This window comes from Onychostruthus taczanowskii, unplaced genomic scaffold, assembly GCF_017590055.1.
Source record: "Onychostruthus taczanowskii isolate IOZ18803 unplaced genomic scaffold, ASM1759005v1 scaffold8, whole genome shotgun sequence".
NCBI classification, from domain to species: Eukaryota; Metazoa; Chordata; class Aves; order Passeriformes; family Passeridae; genus Onychostruthus; species Onychostruthus taczanowskii.
The window spans coordinates 14,115,915-14,133,503 of NW_024505892.1; the positions used below are offsets into that span (position 1 = coordinate 14,115,915).

Here is a 17,589-nt window from a genome sequence, read left to right on the forward strand (position 1 = left end):
CTTTTGACACTTTCTTCTTGAAAGATATTTGCTGCTTCTAGAAGTAAATTGTGAAGAGTTTGTATTCTCCAGTGAATTGTAGAACAGGGAAAAGTGGTGAAAACATCACATTAAGGGCAAAAAGATGCTCCAAAAAAATTATCTTGAGGTATTTAGGTGATATGGGAAATTTCAGACAAAAAATAGATGCTTGAGGAAAGTAAACAATGAGATAAATAGTTATACAATGAAGAGTGTAAGATGACCTTAGTTATAAGCAACACAAACTGCCTGTTTAATGAGCTGCAACAACAACAAAAAATTCTACTGGCATTTGCCTGAGTGAGGACTTCCTATGCGAGTAGAACTGGGAGAAAGAGGTGGAACAGATATCAAAAACTGAGCTTAAAAAGAGCTAAATTGAGCTAAAAAAAGAGCTGCTTTTCCATTACGTATTTAGATTTAAAATGTAACAATGCCTTGCACCTTTTTTTGGTAAATGCTTTACTCTAAAAGAACAATTCTTCAAGGGTTTCACTCTCTTTTACAGATTCTCTATTGAGCAATGCATGGTCATAAAAGATATTTTCCTGGCCATCCTATGTGACTAAAGGCACATTTTGAAACATGAATTAAAGAAAAACATCATAATAGAGGAGACTAGCATAATTGTTAACTAGACATGATAGGTTTCTTGAGTTGTTGATCTTGAAGGTTAGAACGGATGTTCCTCTTCATTTTAGTAGTACTTTTTGCAATATCTTCAGTGACTTACAGATCCAGTTTCTGCTTGGAATTTTTTTCTGAAAATCCTGGTGGATTTTGAACCAGTTCTTCATCATGTAGTGAATGCTAAGGTCCAGGCAGTACTCTTCCAAAAAAAGTAATTAGCTTGACATCATTATAATTTATGAAAAGATTACTAAATATAAATTTCTGGAGCTGAAAGAGGTGACACTTGCGTCTGAATTTATAAGACAGGTACAAGATATAAAGAGAGCACCTTGGCGGTAGCTGTGTGGTTAAAATTTGCCATATTCAGTTCACTGTCGTAGTTCACAAGGGTTTCTTCCTGAATGTTTCCTGGGTTTGGGTAGAGATAAGGTACAGCAGAAAAGGGGTCATAAAACATTAACTGATTAAATTAGTGTTTGTTGTCAGGTGGCACCCATGCCCATCTGTTTGTTTTACTCAGTAATTTGTGTATGTTGAACCTTTCAGGAACCAGCTATTGCATGTGCCCTTCAAACACTACCAGGTGAACTGCTCCGACTGGCTGCTGAAAGTGGTCTGTGGGGTCGTGGACATTCACACTGTTTATGCTTCCCACAAGAAGGCAAAAGCCTGCCTCATCTCTCGCATCAGCTGCGAGCGAGCTGGCGTCCGCTTCCACGTCCGAGGGGTCAATGATGATGGACATGTGTCTAACTTTGTTGAGACTGAGCAGGTAAGTGCATGTATCCAATGGCTTTGCATCATTTAGTTCACTTGTGTTTAATTGGGGCAGAATTTTCAACGAGAATTAAAGGAACTCAGCAAGATTTTTTTCAAGAATATTTAAAATGTTATTGCATGGCAGATCTGTTTGTTCTTGTCCATTAAGCATTTCTTTGCAATCTGCTCTTTGTTTCTGGCTTTTCCATTCACACTGTTTTCACTTTTCATTTTTTTCCTGAGTGTGAAAGTCTGGCCATTTGATACTGTAGTGAAATGTAGACAAGAGTTTTTAAACCATTCAGGAAGGTGTCTAGCAAAGGTGCTGGGACCTCATCTTTGACTGGTAAAGTTCACTATCTTTCTCTAGTAAAAAAAGTGTTGAAAAAATAACATCTTCTCAGAGTCAGCTAAATTCCAGTTCAACTAATTTTGGAGGAGACTGCTTTTATATTTCCCATTGGTTTGTGAGGGATTCTCTCCAATGTGAGGTGGTATGACAGTTTTTATACATATGTGGTAAAAGCCTAATTTCCAGCTAATGCTTAGACAAGTTATGTGTGTGAAATGCATTCAGCAGGCTCCCTTGATTGGCACAGCCAAACAAAACAACTGAATCACTTGGTTTTATTGCACATGGTTTAGCTTACTGCCTTGAAAGTCGGTAAAAAGCACTGAACCATGGAGAATCTGAAATCTTCTGTGCCAGCTGGAGTGCTTTCTTACTCAAGTAAAATCACCTTTTCCTTTTTGAACTGATTAGCAGTCAGAACCATCATACAGAAATGGATCACTGCATAAACAGAATAGACAAATGGCTAGCAGTTTTCAACAAAGAACAGGGATTTGCTCCTAGAATTTGGTTGTTTTCAGCATCTTCTGGGCATATCTACAGAGCTGTATATGTGGCTTAGATTGTGTATGTATGTGTCTATATATGTAGGTGCATGTACAATGAAAGTAGATTGCTTATGTGATGCTCATCAGGAGAGCATGAATCACTGAGGACAGCATGGAGATCCTTGAGCTGTGTCATTGGAAGCCTGTGCCTGATGGCTGAGGAAGGCACCCACAAAGGTGCCCACACTTTTGTGGGCTGACGGAATTAGTATTTCCTCACAGTAATGTGTGAATGTAGCAGCTCTCACCCAGTGAGCTCCTTCCTGTTACTCCACTGTATGAGCCAGCCATGCCTTCAGGCAACTGTTTGTCCAAAATCCAGCAATGTTTGGGTACTTTCCACATTTCCTCTAAGATGTTGTCTTCGTAATACAGCTTTAACCTTTACACCTAGTTCTGCCTAAAGATATGTGTAGAGCTAGCTTAGATTTGACAGTGCTCTCATCCTCAGGAGGATGCCTGGAGGAGTTGCAAACTGGTATTCCCCAGCCTGCTGGTGAGGTTTGATTCCCAAGAGGTGCTCAAAGTATGGCCAGTGTTAAACGTGTGACTTTCTGCCCAATGGTCAGAGTTCTCTCTGGGGATGTGAGTGACTTATTGCTCATGTCCCCCCTTTTCCTGGTTTTCCTACATTTTCAGCTAGGCTGACAGCTTGCCACTTAGTGTTCAGGCTCCCACAAATTCTGCTTGTTGAATGTGAAACTTCCCCTGCAGTGCTTGGGTTTCTAATGTCAGCCTCCAAATTCTCCGCTAATAACTCTCTTGTGTGCCACTGCTCCAAACCAGTTGCAAGTGAAGTCTTGGAACATCTACACCTTTCTAGAAAGTCTGTCAGTGCATTGGGAGATACAGCTATGTCTGCTTACTGGAAAGCGGAATTTTCCTCTGGAACCTGGGGACAGAAGAAAGGAGATCTGTCATTTTAAGTGATACCTGGTACATCCTGCTATTTTAGTTGAGTATCTTCTTACGAATATTAGTGCAAAGGACTAATCCTGTTTTTTTACTCAGGATTTGGAGAATGTTCTCTTACTGAAATGCAGGGGAAAGAAAGTGTTGGAAAGGGTTCTCAGCTTTTTTTCAGTGAGTCTCACATTTGTGTCACTAAAATTAGCAGTTGACTTATTATGGGAAATAATTCTGCTATCCTGCTCACTAGGTGGGTCAGAAGTAACTTATTTTATTTTGTTATATTTCTGGAGTACATCGTGTTACAAATTATTAGCGTGAAAAATAAGGTGGCCTTTGCATTTCAGCAGGAAACCTGAGGATTGGCTCCTGGTGAGTGGCAAAACAGTACTTGATTGCTTATGCTTCCCTTAGCTGGGTCTGGGTCAGGCTGTTCGTGGGAATTGCTGTGCTTTGTTCCCATTCAGCCATATGCTGAAGTGGGAAAATTGAAGGCTTTTGAGTGTTTTTTTCAACTGGGTAAGCAAAGGTGCAAGAGTGAAATGGCTTTAGGGTGAAAGGCTTGCGCAGGTTCAAAATTATAACAAGAATTTGCAGTTTAGTGTTGTGTGTTTTTGTTTGGTTTCAAAAACCAAAGAAAAGAAGGAAAAGAAGGTTGCTGTTACTAATGGTGCTAAACACTAGTTTTACCAAGCTGCATATCCTAAGAAAGCAAAGTTGGGCTAACCACTAGGATGCCTGAGATCCAGTTCAAGCTGGCATCCCCTTGCCATTAGGAAGGAAGAGTCCAAGAATAAACTCTCTCCCACTTTCATAGTAAATGACTGACTAATCTCCTGTGAGGTAATATCTTGGCTGAATAACATTTTGTTTCCATTTGCTGGAGCCTGTACAGTATAACGGCATGTTGGCTATGTGCTTTCATGGATAAATAGCACCCCAGGATTCTAAAAACCCAGGACTTTTCCCCTCTTTGTAGGAATTGCTTCTAACATTTTTCTATTTTTAGAAGAGGGAAAAACAATTAATCTTATCTCCAGGCAGCTCTTTTATGCATAGATGGTATGCTTTTGTCTCCCACTGAGTTAGCCTTGTGGCATTTCAGCTCTGCAATGAGTCATTTTTTTGTGGGCTCACTTAACTGCTGTGAGTCAGTGTTTGAGAAGAAGGGGGAAAAAGTAAAATACCTTCACTTTTTCTTTAAAGAAAAGAATAACAACTTATACTATATCTTTAAGCTTTTTCATAATTTGGCTTTTGTCTTTATGAAGAAAGAAAATATTGTAGGAAACACTTAAGGACAAAGAAAACGAAGAGAAAATAAGGCAATCCCTTCAATGTGTACTTTCAGATTTGCTGACAAATATTTTGTAATGGGATGGTAGCCCTTTCTACTTGCAGCGCTTGCAGTATTGCAGTTAATTCTCAAGCAGCTTCGAAATCAGTCTGTTTCTCAGTTGTAGCTTAAATGTTTCCCTTCACCTTTTTTTCCTCCCCTAGTAATCCTTTGAAGTTGAGACTGTGTTGCATTTTTGTAATTCTTTTCTTCTGATAGCTTTGAGGAACTAGAAATGCTTTCTTCATTTAGTCTGTGTGCCTGTTACTGTTTACATTTCAGCTCTTCTCCCGGTTATCCTCCAAAGAGTTATGCTAAAATCTTAGTATGTGGATTACAAGGAACAATTCTAATTAACCAAAGACAAATAAATTGTTTCAGTTTTTTCCCCTTCATGGAATTGTTCAGTAAAGAAAATTGAAACCTTTAGAAAGCATTAAAAGGAAATACCATGAATTTGAATTAACCTTCCCTTTCTTCCAATTTCAGAAAAAATTGTCAGACCTGGATTAAGGAAAGTGATCCCTATTTCACAATACCTTTTAGACTGTGTTGGATAGCTCTCCAGGAGAGGAATGGATGCAATCATGTGGTTGATTTATTTTCTGGATCAAGTTTTAGTATGACTCCAGGCAAAGCAAAAAGGATTATTTTGGCAAATATATCCTTGGGTCCCATGGTTTGAGCTAAAGGCACTCACAGAGAGGTGTGTTTAGGCCATCTGCTGTCCACACTCTTTGTGTGGCAGAGCTGGGCATCCCCCAGTAAGCCATCTGAGTATACATTTCATCAGGGACTCTGTCTTTGTGCATCCCTTGAGTCTGTAGTGAATTTTGCTGTTTGGAGTTGTGATTGGATGATTATTATTTCTAATGAAGCTGGGTGATGGAGATTAGTGAATAAATTATTCCAAGCAATAAATGGGCACAGCATGCTGGGATTAGAAAACCAGTGGGTTGACACAGGTGCTTGCTTCTTGCCCAGAAGCTTTCTAGCAGTACCTGTGCATGAAGTTTCTTTATCAGGAAAGATCCTTGGATCGCAGGGGCAAGGTCTGGCCCTATGCAACAGAAGAGAAAGATTGAAAAATGTCCCATTGAACTGTCAGCACTATCACCCTTGATCCTGAGCTGGAGGAAGAGGCTGCAAAAAGAGTCTAAGACCACAGAAGCTGAAAGAAAAACACGGCAAATTCTAACACCAGAGGTCAGAGGCCAAGTAATCTAATGTTAAGGCAAATAGGTCTTCCACATGGGTTAACTGTCCAGTTGCTGCAATGCTGTCTGATGGGAACCTGGTCTGAAAGTTCATGCAGCTGACTGCATTGGATTGTAGTATGGGCCAGAGCCCTTGAGGTTAATGAAGTAATCCTCAAGTGTTTTGAGGATTTGATAGGAATGAATATTCTCCCTGGGGTACATAGGCACCAACTTGCTGTCATTTTGGATCTAAGACAAGAGATGAGACTCCACAAAGACAGAGATTTAGCAGGATGTATGAATCCTAAAGACAAGTGTTGTCCAAAAAGTAACTGCTTGTTGTTGAACTTCTAGAGAAAAACTAGTATGATCTTCTTATCCATGAGAAAAGGAAAACAGAGGACAGGAAAATTCTGGACATAAGGCATTTAACTTTTCTTTAAGTTCTTGTCTTAAAGACCTATTCATCTTTTGTCTAGAATAAGGGAAATGGCTCTGTTAGAGGACAGGATAATAAAGTCAAAACTAGAACAACAAAAAAGTGGGACAGATATATGCTTATAGAAAACATGATGTTGTGCACAAAAACTGATCAAGGCTGTGAAGAATATGAGAAAAGAAACTGTACTTGTCCATGCATAAGCAACAAAGTTGGGATAGTTTCTTTATGAGTGTAATTTCAATCTAAATGTATTATCAGGCTTTTTAAGATTTAGTAAATAGGGTTTCTTACAGTGTATGTGGCTGCTAAGATTATGTCCATTCCTGATCTGGAAAGTTGTCTTAATCTTTAAACCTGTTTTCTTAACAAGTCTGCTGGTAGGAAGTCTGTTGCCACTAATATTGTAAGATAAGAGACGTGTACACTAAAAGGCAGTGTCAGGATCAAGGGTCATGTTCCTTGGAGTGGTGAATGAAGGATAGTGGGTATTACTGAAATTGAGGGAAGATTTGCAGTTATAATGCTTAATGAAATGGTTAGAGTCTATTTAGGAAGGAATGACTGGCAGAAAAGTCATTTTAATGAGTCTCCCACTCATTAAAAAAATATTAAGTCTTTTTCCAACTCACTGGCAGCTTGGAAGAAAATAATTTTGGATTCATCTGGGTCATGAGAATGAGGTGAAAGGATTGTGAAAGACCAGAGAATTGCTCCAGAGAAGACAATGATGAGCCCTGTAAACGAACAGGGAAAAAAAAGTGCTTTCTTGTGAATGACTGTTAGAGAGGCTGTGCTCCCAGTTCAAAAACCTCATCTAATTTCTAAAAGCTACATGGCAGCATACATGAAAAAGTCAATTTCTTTAAAATGCTCTGCCATCGTAAAATAATCCTGTGTTAGAATTCAGCTTCACAGAGGATCCCCCAGCCCATTACTTCAAGGTTTAGGCATCCTGTTTAGGTTACAGGAATGATCAATTAGTTTGAATATTTTGGTTGTTGTTCAGTTCTCTAAATGAACAGCTTAACAGAGCAGAAAACAGAAGAGGTAATGGGTCAAAACCAGTGAACAGAAAATATGAGTGGCACTGGTAACAAACATCTGTTAACTCACTCATAAGTGGAAATAGAGCATCTGTTACTGCAGAAATAAATGTTTGGTCAGTATTTTTCTTCTGTATTTGGCAGGAAGAAGTTAGGTTATATATTCATGGTGTGTAACTGAGGAAATACTTTCCATTTAAACTGTAACTCAGAAGGATGTTAAACTGCAGGTACTGAATTAGAATTACTATCTGTTTATCAGTGGGTCTAGAGATTTGCAGCTGGATGACTAAAAGAGCTGGCCAAAGAAATACTTGAGTTGTCAGTTTTGCAGTTAGGTGTAGAAACAGGGACTTCCCAGAATACTGTAAAGAAAATTGATCCTCTGTAGCAAGCTGTTTGAATGGCCATCTTGTACTTCGTGTAAAGCTTTGTCTGTATTTGTCATCATTAGGTGTTTCATTTCTACTCAGTAATTGCTGAGATGATGATTGTTGTCAAAATTTTAAGTAGGCCAGTCCTCAATCTTTTTTTGCACAGATTCAGGTTCTGATATTCATTCAGTATTAGTCAGGATAATGCTGGGACTGTAGTAGTGCTATTAATTTGCCTTACCTTGGAGTGAGCTTCTGTGGATCCATGGCTGTGAGTGAAAAGATGATTCAGTGTGTAGAAGTCTCTGACTCATCTTGGCACGACCTATCTCAGGGAGAATGTGATAAAGAGGAAGAAGGTGGGGCTGCTTATTCCTCTCCTAGTCCAGCTGCAGAAGGAATGATCTCTTCTGAGCACAAACGTACAAAGAAAAGGCACACCAGTGTGTTGCCATGGAAATTAGCTCCTGCACTCAGGTGCCAATAATGTTCAGAAAACTTTACTGGGAGAGCATGTTTTAGAGCCACATTGCTCAAACTGTGACACAGGCCTTGCAAGAAAGCTTCTCTGAGCAACACCTCAGAGAAAAGGGTTTTTAATGCTTTGGCAAGAGGTTAAAAAGATGGAAACATAGTTTTGCAGTACGTCTGGGCTGGCTATCCTTCTAGCACTGATATTGTGTCCATGATGAAATCACTTAAATCATCTTAGTGAAATGGAGACAGTTTCAAGTGCTCTGCAAAAATATGGTAAATATTAGATAAATGTTTTGTCACCAATTGATCTAAATACCTCTTCTTTTTTTTCACATGTGTAGCTCTAAAAACTGTACATTGATAATGCTTATGAAGACGAGAGGTCAAGGTCAGGCACTTTCCCTGAGACAGCCATTGGCCACATCTAGTGGGAAACCCAAAAAGACAAAACACTTTAACGCTGTAGAGAAATCCATTTTCATGTTCTATTCTATTTTCAGAGCTCCTAGCCAGCTGGCAGCAGCTGTGCCAAATGATATGATGTGGTGAGTGCAGCTACCTGGATAACCTGGATACCATTCCTCCCCAGGGCTGCAGAGCAGTCATTGTCATGCATGAGATAACAGAGATGTGTATCATGTGTATCACATATCCTCCGTGGAGAGCAGCCAGGATTCCACTGCTAAGTATAGGCCAGAGGAGTGAGCTGGGCTCTGCACAGTTGCTCTGTGGTCATATTCAATCTGAAGAATGTACCTTTTATGCTAAGTTAACATAGTGTAACACTTTGACTGGGGGCTGTGGATGGGGGAAGGCAAAACGGGAAATCAGTCTTTGTTCTTCGTATGGATTTGACCCAAAATCAGCTTGTTAACAGTGATCCTAAGACATAAAGGGAGAGTTTGAGGTCTGGCTGGGAAAGGAATTGGAGAATTTGGAACCTCTTGCTCTAAGCCCCCTGGAAAAGAAGTAGGTCACATTTCTGCTCACTGTACCTCAGGATGGGAGTGGCAAAGCTGCTGGTTTCACCAAGTTTTATTTGGATTCTCTGACAAGGCACAGCATGCAGTGAAATAAGAAATGGTAAATACAGCAGGAGATAAGCTTATCCCCCACCTGACGTTACCCATCATCAGTCACAAGGAGCAATGACATTTTGCACAGTTGAGTTTTGTGAGAGGGACAGCAGGAGAGTATATGCCTAGTCTTTCCGAGTGTCTCCACCAGTAGATCAAATCCATCTTGATTTTGGGTGAAAGATGTGGTGGTGGTTTAAGTTTTTTCTTGTTTCTGGCGAGAAGTGAGTTGAATTTGCTGTGATGACATGAAAGCAAATACGTAGTGCTTTGTTCCACTGCCTTTGAGACTATGGAAAAGAGGCTGAGCGGTAAGTGGATACAGGGAGATACATGGTTTACTTTTTTTACCCTTGGAGTTCAGCGTCTGTAACTGTCACCTGATGAAGGGGCCACAGGCTGATAGATCTAACTGCAGAACTACTTTCCTTTATTTTGTTTTTGCAGACAATTTACTTGGATGATGATGTCTCTTCCTTTGTGCAGATCAGAGGTTCTGTTCCACTGTTTTGGGAGCAGCAAACGGGGCTTCAGGTAAACAAATAATCAGAAAGCCTACCTTGCTTCTCTCTCTTACTACTTATAATTTAGAATTAGCATAAAATATTTTTTTAATATGATCTTCAAAGTTCATTCTGTGAAAGTGCTGAGATCTTTCATTTTTACCATGTAGGAAATTTTGTGTGTTTAGATAAACAGAACTATACCAGACAAATGGCTATAGGTGACTGAAGTTTAACGTTTTTGTATGTTTGGATGCCTCTATGGGGAACTGTTTGTGAGGGACTGTGTCCTAATGTTATAAACTGAAGCTTACAGCTATATCTTTATAACATTTTCAGTTTTATTCCTCTGAAATGCCTGGTTGGCTTGATGATACTGACCTCCACAATACCACTGGAATATCTAGGGATACCAGTGCTCTATAGGAGCATGCTACCTTGAAACAAAGTAAAATGTTGGGATGGCATGTTTTTGGAATTTCAGTCAAAAGGGTGATAGTGATCTAATCTGATCTTTTGTGAGGCAAAGATGTAGGATTTCATCACAAGATTATTGCATCAAATATATGGTCTGTGACTTGCAGTTTATATACAGTTGTAATAAATACAAATAAGAATCTTCCTAGCACACTCTGCATTCTTTTAACAGAGGGATAAGCAACTGAAATGAGTATGCACATATATTTTTGTGTGTTAGTAGAGAAAGCACATTGCATAACTGGTTTTTAAAGATACTTTAAAGGTTACATGATACTTTTTTTGATCATTAAACTAGAACCTATGTGCTATTCAGAGGCACTGGATTTAGCACAAAAGGAAATTACTGAAGAATCCCTCTTGTCTTTTAACACCATCCAGTGCAAGTATTCTGTATTTTTATAAAGCAAGTTTGTCCATATGATTGTGCATGTCCCACCCATGGTGTAGCTGTATCCAGCACTGTTGTTCTTTATGTTACAGAGCCATTGAGCATTCCCTCACGTAATTTTGGCTAGTGGGTAATATCTCTAGTTAAACAGAATTTTTTATTTTTTTAGTAGGCCTGGTTTTTTTTGCCTAATCTGGATTAGATGATGTACTCTTACTCCTTGAGTGTGAATATACTGGCACTGATGTTAGAAGGAATTGCAGAAACCAACCTCATGAAAAACAAATAAAGATGATGAAGTATAGGAAACAATGCGTGATTCTATACATATTTAGGAGTGTAGCTTTTGGAGAGGAAAGAAGCCCTCTGTAATCATTTTGTAACAGTAGCTACCGTTCAAAAGGATCTTGAGGCTACTGTTGTTGACATACATATCAAAAGACCTATTAGTTTGATGGTACAGAATTTCATCCTTCATATTTTTGAAACACTGTTCTGATACTTTTGAAAGAAGTCAGAATACACAACCCATGGAACTGGCATAAATGCATCTCTCTCTACCAAGGCAAGGGCAGTAAGAATGCTAGGCTCCCAGAATACTCATGTGAGGCAGTGTGTGCTATTTGCAAGAGGAAGCTGGCAAAGAGATGTGATTTGTTTGGCCATAAAAAGATGTGTAGGTATCCCTTTGCTTAATGGTAATTGTGTTTTCACTTGTAACTGTAAATGTTGTCTAATAAAAGCTGGGGCTTTTGTGTTAAGGATATTATGTGTGGGGGTGGTTGGAGTCTGTTAGAAATGTCTGGTGCTGTTAAAAAAATGTTTTTCTCTGAAGGAAAAAGGGAGACATCTAGTGACTTAGGACTCTAGCAGTTTTAAGAAGTTTTTTCTATTTCTTGGCCTTCTAATATTTTATTTCAGGTTGGTTCCCGCCATTTAAGGCTTAACAGAGGTCTGGAAGCCAATGCACCTGCCTTTGACAGGTAAGCTTCATTCCAGTTTGGCATCAACACAGCAGCCTGGCCTGTATCCAAGGTTCCACAACTTTGTCTTCCTAGGAAATCTTGAGATGTGGAACATCTCTCAGATGATGTGGCAAATCCCCCAGGTGTGGCAGATTATTAAACTGGTTTACTTAATTTAGTCACTTTTTTGGTGCTTTTTTCCTTCTTGTTTTCAGCGGTAATTGAATTAATTTGGTTTTCTGGCTCATTTCTGTAAAAGTTTAGAAATACTGAGTGATAAGTAGAAGTGTTTCTGCAAACCTTGGTGAGCCAACAGATGTGAGTTTACACTTATGGTACACAGAATATGTGTGCTTTACCACTGTAACAGAAGTAGCTAAAGAGTAAACACTGACCTAATCCACCATTCTGGATTTGGTCTTCTCTTCATTGTTTTCCTCCTACACAGAAACAGCAATGCCTTATTCTGTGACCAGCGTTGTATGATGCTATTATGCTGTTGTTTTCTATTTTATGCAAAGACTGGCTTGTAAACATTTTTAAACCATTAAGACTCTGTTTGTCAGCTGGAAACTAGAAAAAGACATGCATTAGCTTGATTCCTTTGAATGTCTGACTAGGAAATGCTGTCCTCTAAGGGTGTATTTCTATGATATCCATGGGAACAGTGCCTGAAAAGCACATGAAGAATGTGGTCTGTGGGAAATTTTCACCTTGTAAGTGCAGGTCAAGTGATTAATTTCTGTTTTGGTTTGGTTTTGGCAGATCAGGTTGTATGTTGATTTTGTGTAAGGCCTCTATTACCACAACTGTTGGGACACAGGACATTATTGACAGTTAATAGTTTTGCAATACTGAAGACCCCAAACAGGGATTAGAATCTAAAGGGACTATGCACCATAGCAGTTTCTGCTCCAGAGGTTCTTGGCCTACATTCTCCAAGCTTTTAAGGCTCTTAAATCCTACTGAATTCAATGGCCTTCAAGACTCTTGGTCTCATGGCCGTCTGGTGCTGTGATAACTTGCCCTGCCAATGTCCCTGAAGCTCCATCCATAGAGGTTTGCATTCCACAACAGAGATATTTCATGTAAGAAGAAAACAGTAACTTATTTAGCATCCTCATGTACCGCCCATGGAATTGAGAGTACCTCAAGAAGGAACAACTTTTTAGTCCTGACCCTAATAAAACTGGTGAATAGCTTTCTCCTAAGAAAGGTGAATATAAGGATAAACTTGCACTATTCCTTCTTTCCCTTGTGTCAGTAAGTTAGATGAACTTAGGGATCTCTCTGCTAACACTCCTTTGAAAATGGGCAAGGAATAAGTGACTGCTTATATGGAAAAATACACTGGAATTTAACAACCTGCTACAGCTTTTCCAAGATGTTAATTTGGCCTGTTGCGTTTAACCGTGTGAGAAACATGGTAATCTTGTTAGATATTTTTTCATCCTCTGTCTCTCTCCCTGAGAAATCACAGGGAGCTTTGCTTACAGTATTCAAACAGGTGACTTGAGCTTGAATAGTTTTGTTGTAAGGAAGCAACACTGGCAGAGAGGTAGGATCTTGATGCTGGTATCAGAAAGGTGCAAGTATATGGGATGAGCTGGCATACAGAGAACTGGCTGCAGAATCAGAAATGCACCAGAAAATATATTTAGCTGTGTTTCCTGAAGGCAATGCTGGTGGCTTCTTTCTTCCCTTCCATGGTTTTCTGTGTATTTCTGGTCAAAGGATTTCTGTATTTCTGGTTAAAGGATTTAAAGAGTAATGCCAGAAGATGTATGCTTGCTGGTTTTTGCACACTTCGCCATTACACGCTATTTTGCAGCATGTAATAACTTCTCATTTTTGTGAGTTTGTTTTTCTTGTCTATTTCTATCCACCTTCCTCTTAAGTACTACTACAGTGTTGTCTGTACATGATGGAAATCAGCTTTAGGATATAATTATTTCTTGATGAACCAGCACAGCTTCTGCAGACCATGCATTCCAACTTGAAAAAGATATTTTGAGGGGAGAATGGGTGTTTTGGCATCTGGCTAAAAGCTCTTAACTTGAGAGTCCCTAAATGTCAGTCTTTGAGATTTTAGTGACATAGACCAAAAAATCCAGCCCACTTTATACTTGTCCTATTTTGTGCTTTTCCTGCAGAATCTGAGCCAGACAACTTGGCTAAAAGTACCTTTGTTCTGATCCAGTGCAGCAGTTCTTATGATTAGTCATCTTCCTGCTTGATTTGAGTTCAGAGTGAATGTCTCCATGTTGCAGTAGCTCAGAGATGTGTGAACCCTGTCACCTGTGATGTGTGTTTGGACCTCTCTGGCCTTGGCACTGGAGTTGTAGGCTCCATTGCTGCTGCTGACTGTTAGGAGTCTCAGCTCTGCAAGACGCCAGACAATTCCTGTTGAAGTGTAATACATTTTCCTCTCTTCTTGTCTTTCCTGTGTAGTTCCCAGGCTAACAGCCAAGAGGTAGGAGCATGAAGGGCAATGTCAAAGCTAACAGTGACATAAAAGATTTGGGGCCTACTTTCTAAGGATTCTTTCTTTAATTTCAGTACAGAATACTGTATATATTAATTGCGTAGTTTCACCATTTTTACTTTAATAATTGATTGCAAGGAAACAGAGAAAGATGTCTCTAGATGGTATGGCTAAAACTTTCTGCTGGATGAAACAACCAGTGATCTCTACTTTGTATTTTGAAAATGGCAGTAGGCAACTTAACTTAGTTTTGTTTAGTACCTATTATGGTTGCTTTTGCTGTAGGCATATGATGCTTCTGAAAGAGCAGTATGGAAAACAAGTGATCGTTAACCTTTTGGGAAGCAGAGGAGGAGAGGAGGTGCTCAACAGAGCTTTTAAGGTAAAAGCAATGATTTTCATTTTAACTACTGATTTCCCTTGAGCCTCCATGTTCTTTTGTTTTCCTTCTAGCCCAGGAGGTGATGAATAGTATTTCTAAAGAAAATATGTTAATTCTTTACCACATGTTGCATACTGAGAATGGTGCTTCTTGGTTTCATGGCTTAGTTTCCAGCACTACCTTTCTGCTTACTTCTTCATACATTTGAGTACATTCTCTTTAACCAAACTTAAAAAGAAATTGCCTGAATACTCCTAAGGATAGTTCACATTTGCAAAAGTGAGTCATAGCCAGCTTTGACATTGTATGTAGCCACCTATGCACTCCCCTGGGATTGTCAGAGCTGCCTGGGGGCTGGGTGAACTTCGATCACTGAGCACAGTGATTTAGCATCACTGAGCTCTCTTGCTCTGATTGTAATGGAAAATAGCTATCTAGCACTGTGTTGGGAATTGGCTGCCTGAGCACCAGGTGACAGTTTGGACAGTTTGGAGAGAGATTTTCCTGGCCCCTAAGTGTCCCCAGGTACAACTAATGCCTGAAAGCAAGGATATCAGGCACTGTGGAACTAAAGCTGTTCTTCTTTCTAGTGTGATTTTCTTTTTAAAACTAATGTGAATTTAAAGCCACAGTTTGGCCCTGAGTGGGATTTGCAGCCGTTCAATAGCTGCCTGAATCTGGCTGGGGGTTGATGGAAGTCTGCCTCCTTAAGTGTCTCTTGTTTTAGCAAACTGACATAGATACTTCAGAGGTTGTTTTCCTAAAACTAATGATAGGATGATTTAAGTACACAGCTGTAGTATGTGTGTATATATAATTGGTAAAGAATGTAGTACCGTGTATATATCATTGGTAATGGATGATACCAGCAGTTCTGAGCTGAAACATTTATAATGTGAAACTAAGCAAAATAAAAATTTTGGTTAAATAATAGTGCCTGATTTCTTTCCCTCTTTCTTGCAATAGTGAATTTAGAGGGAGTGTCAAGTTTGCCGACAGTTTTTTCTGTGTGACCATTTCCTCCTCCTGCAAAAGAGTTGGGAAGGACTATCTACTTCCCCAGCAGAAAATGATGAAGTGAAGGTCTCCCCTTGTACAGAATGTGGCCAAAGAAAGTAATTAATGACTTCAACTTGAAAGGCAGTGAGGAAGCACAGGAATGGAGTCTGGACTGATTTCTGTTTTCAGTTTCTTACTGAATTTCTGCATGACATGGCTAAGCCTCTGTAATGTTTTGGTTCCCCTCTCTTTAAAATAGTTTTTCTAGTTTGTTTTGCAAACCCCACTGAAATTTAAAGGTAAAAGATAAGAAATTCAGAAATGCTGAAATAACTTACATGGATAAAAATATGACATTTTTTGATAATTTGATACTGATATTTTCTCAAACTCTCACATTCTTGAAGATCATGTTCTAGCCAATATCATGCAACCAGACATTAAGTCAGAAACTGGGCATCTCTAGAATAAAGACCTTGCATTTGTTAATTTAATTTAAATAAGTTTTAAATTGTTTTGTCTAAGTTTTTGTTTTGAAAACAAATAAACTCTGAAAATACCCTGTGAGCTCAAAGAATTCAGACTGACATCACTGAAAACCAGAGTTTTGTATTCATTCAGAATGACTCCTTGGTCATTTCTTTACCTTTGTGTTTTAAGAAATGGATGTTAGGAAAGAATATAGAGTTAAATTTACTTCGATGATTTTAAAGGTCTTGAATTAAAAATAAAGTAATTCATAGGAGTGTGATTAGGGTTGCAAGCTTGTCTCCTGTCATTAGTTTCCCCATCTTTTTTTTTGCTTTTATTCCTTTCTCTTCACTTTTGCTTCAACCTTAGTAATTCTTATCAGTGTTGGTTCAAATTATTCCTGTAATTACTGCTGCTGGACTCTCTTGATCAGAATGTCACGGTTACCATTCATTTACCATTCATTATGCATTACCTGAGTCAGACCAGACCAAAAATCAATACTGTTCCCAGGAAATGCTGTTCCTCCCACAAGCATTCACTATAACAGATGTAATTATGTTTACAGTAAAAGCAGGACTGTAGTGTAGAGTTGCAAATACTCTGACAATAATTTACACTGCAGCAGTGGGTAAATGCCATCCTCAAGTGCATTACTAGTGCCAGCATCTGTCAGGGCAGATTGGGGTGTCAGCAGTAACAGTCTAATGAAATACATTTTACAGGTCTCTCTCCAAGCACTGCCTTTAAATTTCTTTCTGCAGGAAAGGCTTAATGGCTTACTCAATACAATTATGCTGGTGTAACTGCTACATGTACACTTTTAATGTAATATCAGATTTGTTTTGTCCAGTGTTTGTCACAATGTAAGTGGACAAAAGCATCCATCTCTTGGGGTGAGCATGTGCAGGAGGGAAGAGAATAGACAAAGGCTTGCATAGTTTGAGTTAAGGTAATGGTTCTCTCTGCCTTTCTTGTGGAGAACAGGATGTATTACTGTTGCAGATACCTTAATGAAATTTGTGGTGATTACAGAAATGCATGTGAGGTCATTGAAATTGGAGATGAAGTACTGAGGCTATTTGTGCCTCTTCTTTCACTTCTGCAGTTTACCACAAGCACTTTATAGTTCGTTTCCTGGGGTGTAATTGCTTACTTAACTTCCTCCCCCTGAGCCTTCCTAGAGCATTGCTAGTGCTGTCCTCACCTCATGCACAGAGGTAGCAGCAGCCCATTGCTGCAGGGCTGCCACCAGCCAAGGCACAATTCTAATGTATACTTTGCAGTTACAGTTTGAGTTCCCCTGGAGGAAAATGGATTCTAGCAGTCGGGTTTACTTCTGTAAAGAAAACAAACAGGGAACTTCAGTTACTTTTTTCATGTCTGGTCTTTCAAAATTCCCTACGAACTGTGTGATTAACAGTCAAGGCTTATTAATGATAAAAGCATGCTAGGTACCAAGGTATCAATCCTTACACGTGACTTGAGCAGGATTTTTTTTCCTTCATTCTCTTATCTAAACAGAAACTGCTATGGGCCTCTTCCCATGCGGAAGACAGTCCCATGATAAACTTTGACTACCACCAATTTGCAAAAGGTGGGAAAACTGAGAAACTGGAAAATTTGCTGAGACCTCAGCTGAAGTTGCACTGGGAAGACTTTGGAATCTTCACAAAGGGCGAGCATGTAAGTCCACGGTGAGTGTCTCTGCCCCTCTGTCCCAGTGTAGCTGGACACTGCTTGTCCT

The 17,589-nt window shown here is 39.3% G+C and overlaps 1 protein-coding gene across 3 annotated transcripts in view; it reads left to right on the forward strand.

Moving 5' to 3' along the window:
• The window catches only part of SYNJ2 (synaptojanin 2), a 67,120-nt gene that overhangs the window by 19,674 nt on the left and 29,857 nt on the right, over positions 1-17,589 (forward strand). For 2 of the 3 annotated variants that reach the window (XM_041423752.1, XM_041423753.1), the window contains 5 exons: positions 1,201-1,426; positions 9,617-9,703; positions 11,462-11,523; positions 14,276-14,372; positions 17,367-17,539. In XM_041423752.1, the coding sequence (XP_041279686.1) occupies positions 1,201-1,426; positions 9,617-9,703; positions 11,462-11,523; positions 14,276-14,372; positions 17,367-17,539 (645 nt within the window). Of the gene's footprint in view, positions 1-1,200; positions 1,427-9,262; positions 9,481-9,616; positions 9,704-11,461; positions 11,524-14,275; positions 14,373-17,366; positions 17,540-17,589 lie in introns of those variants that run through there. The other variant, XM_041423755.1, reaches the window with a different exon arrangement.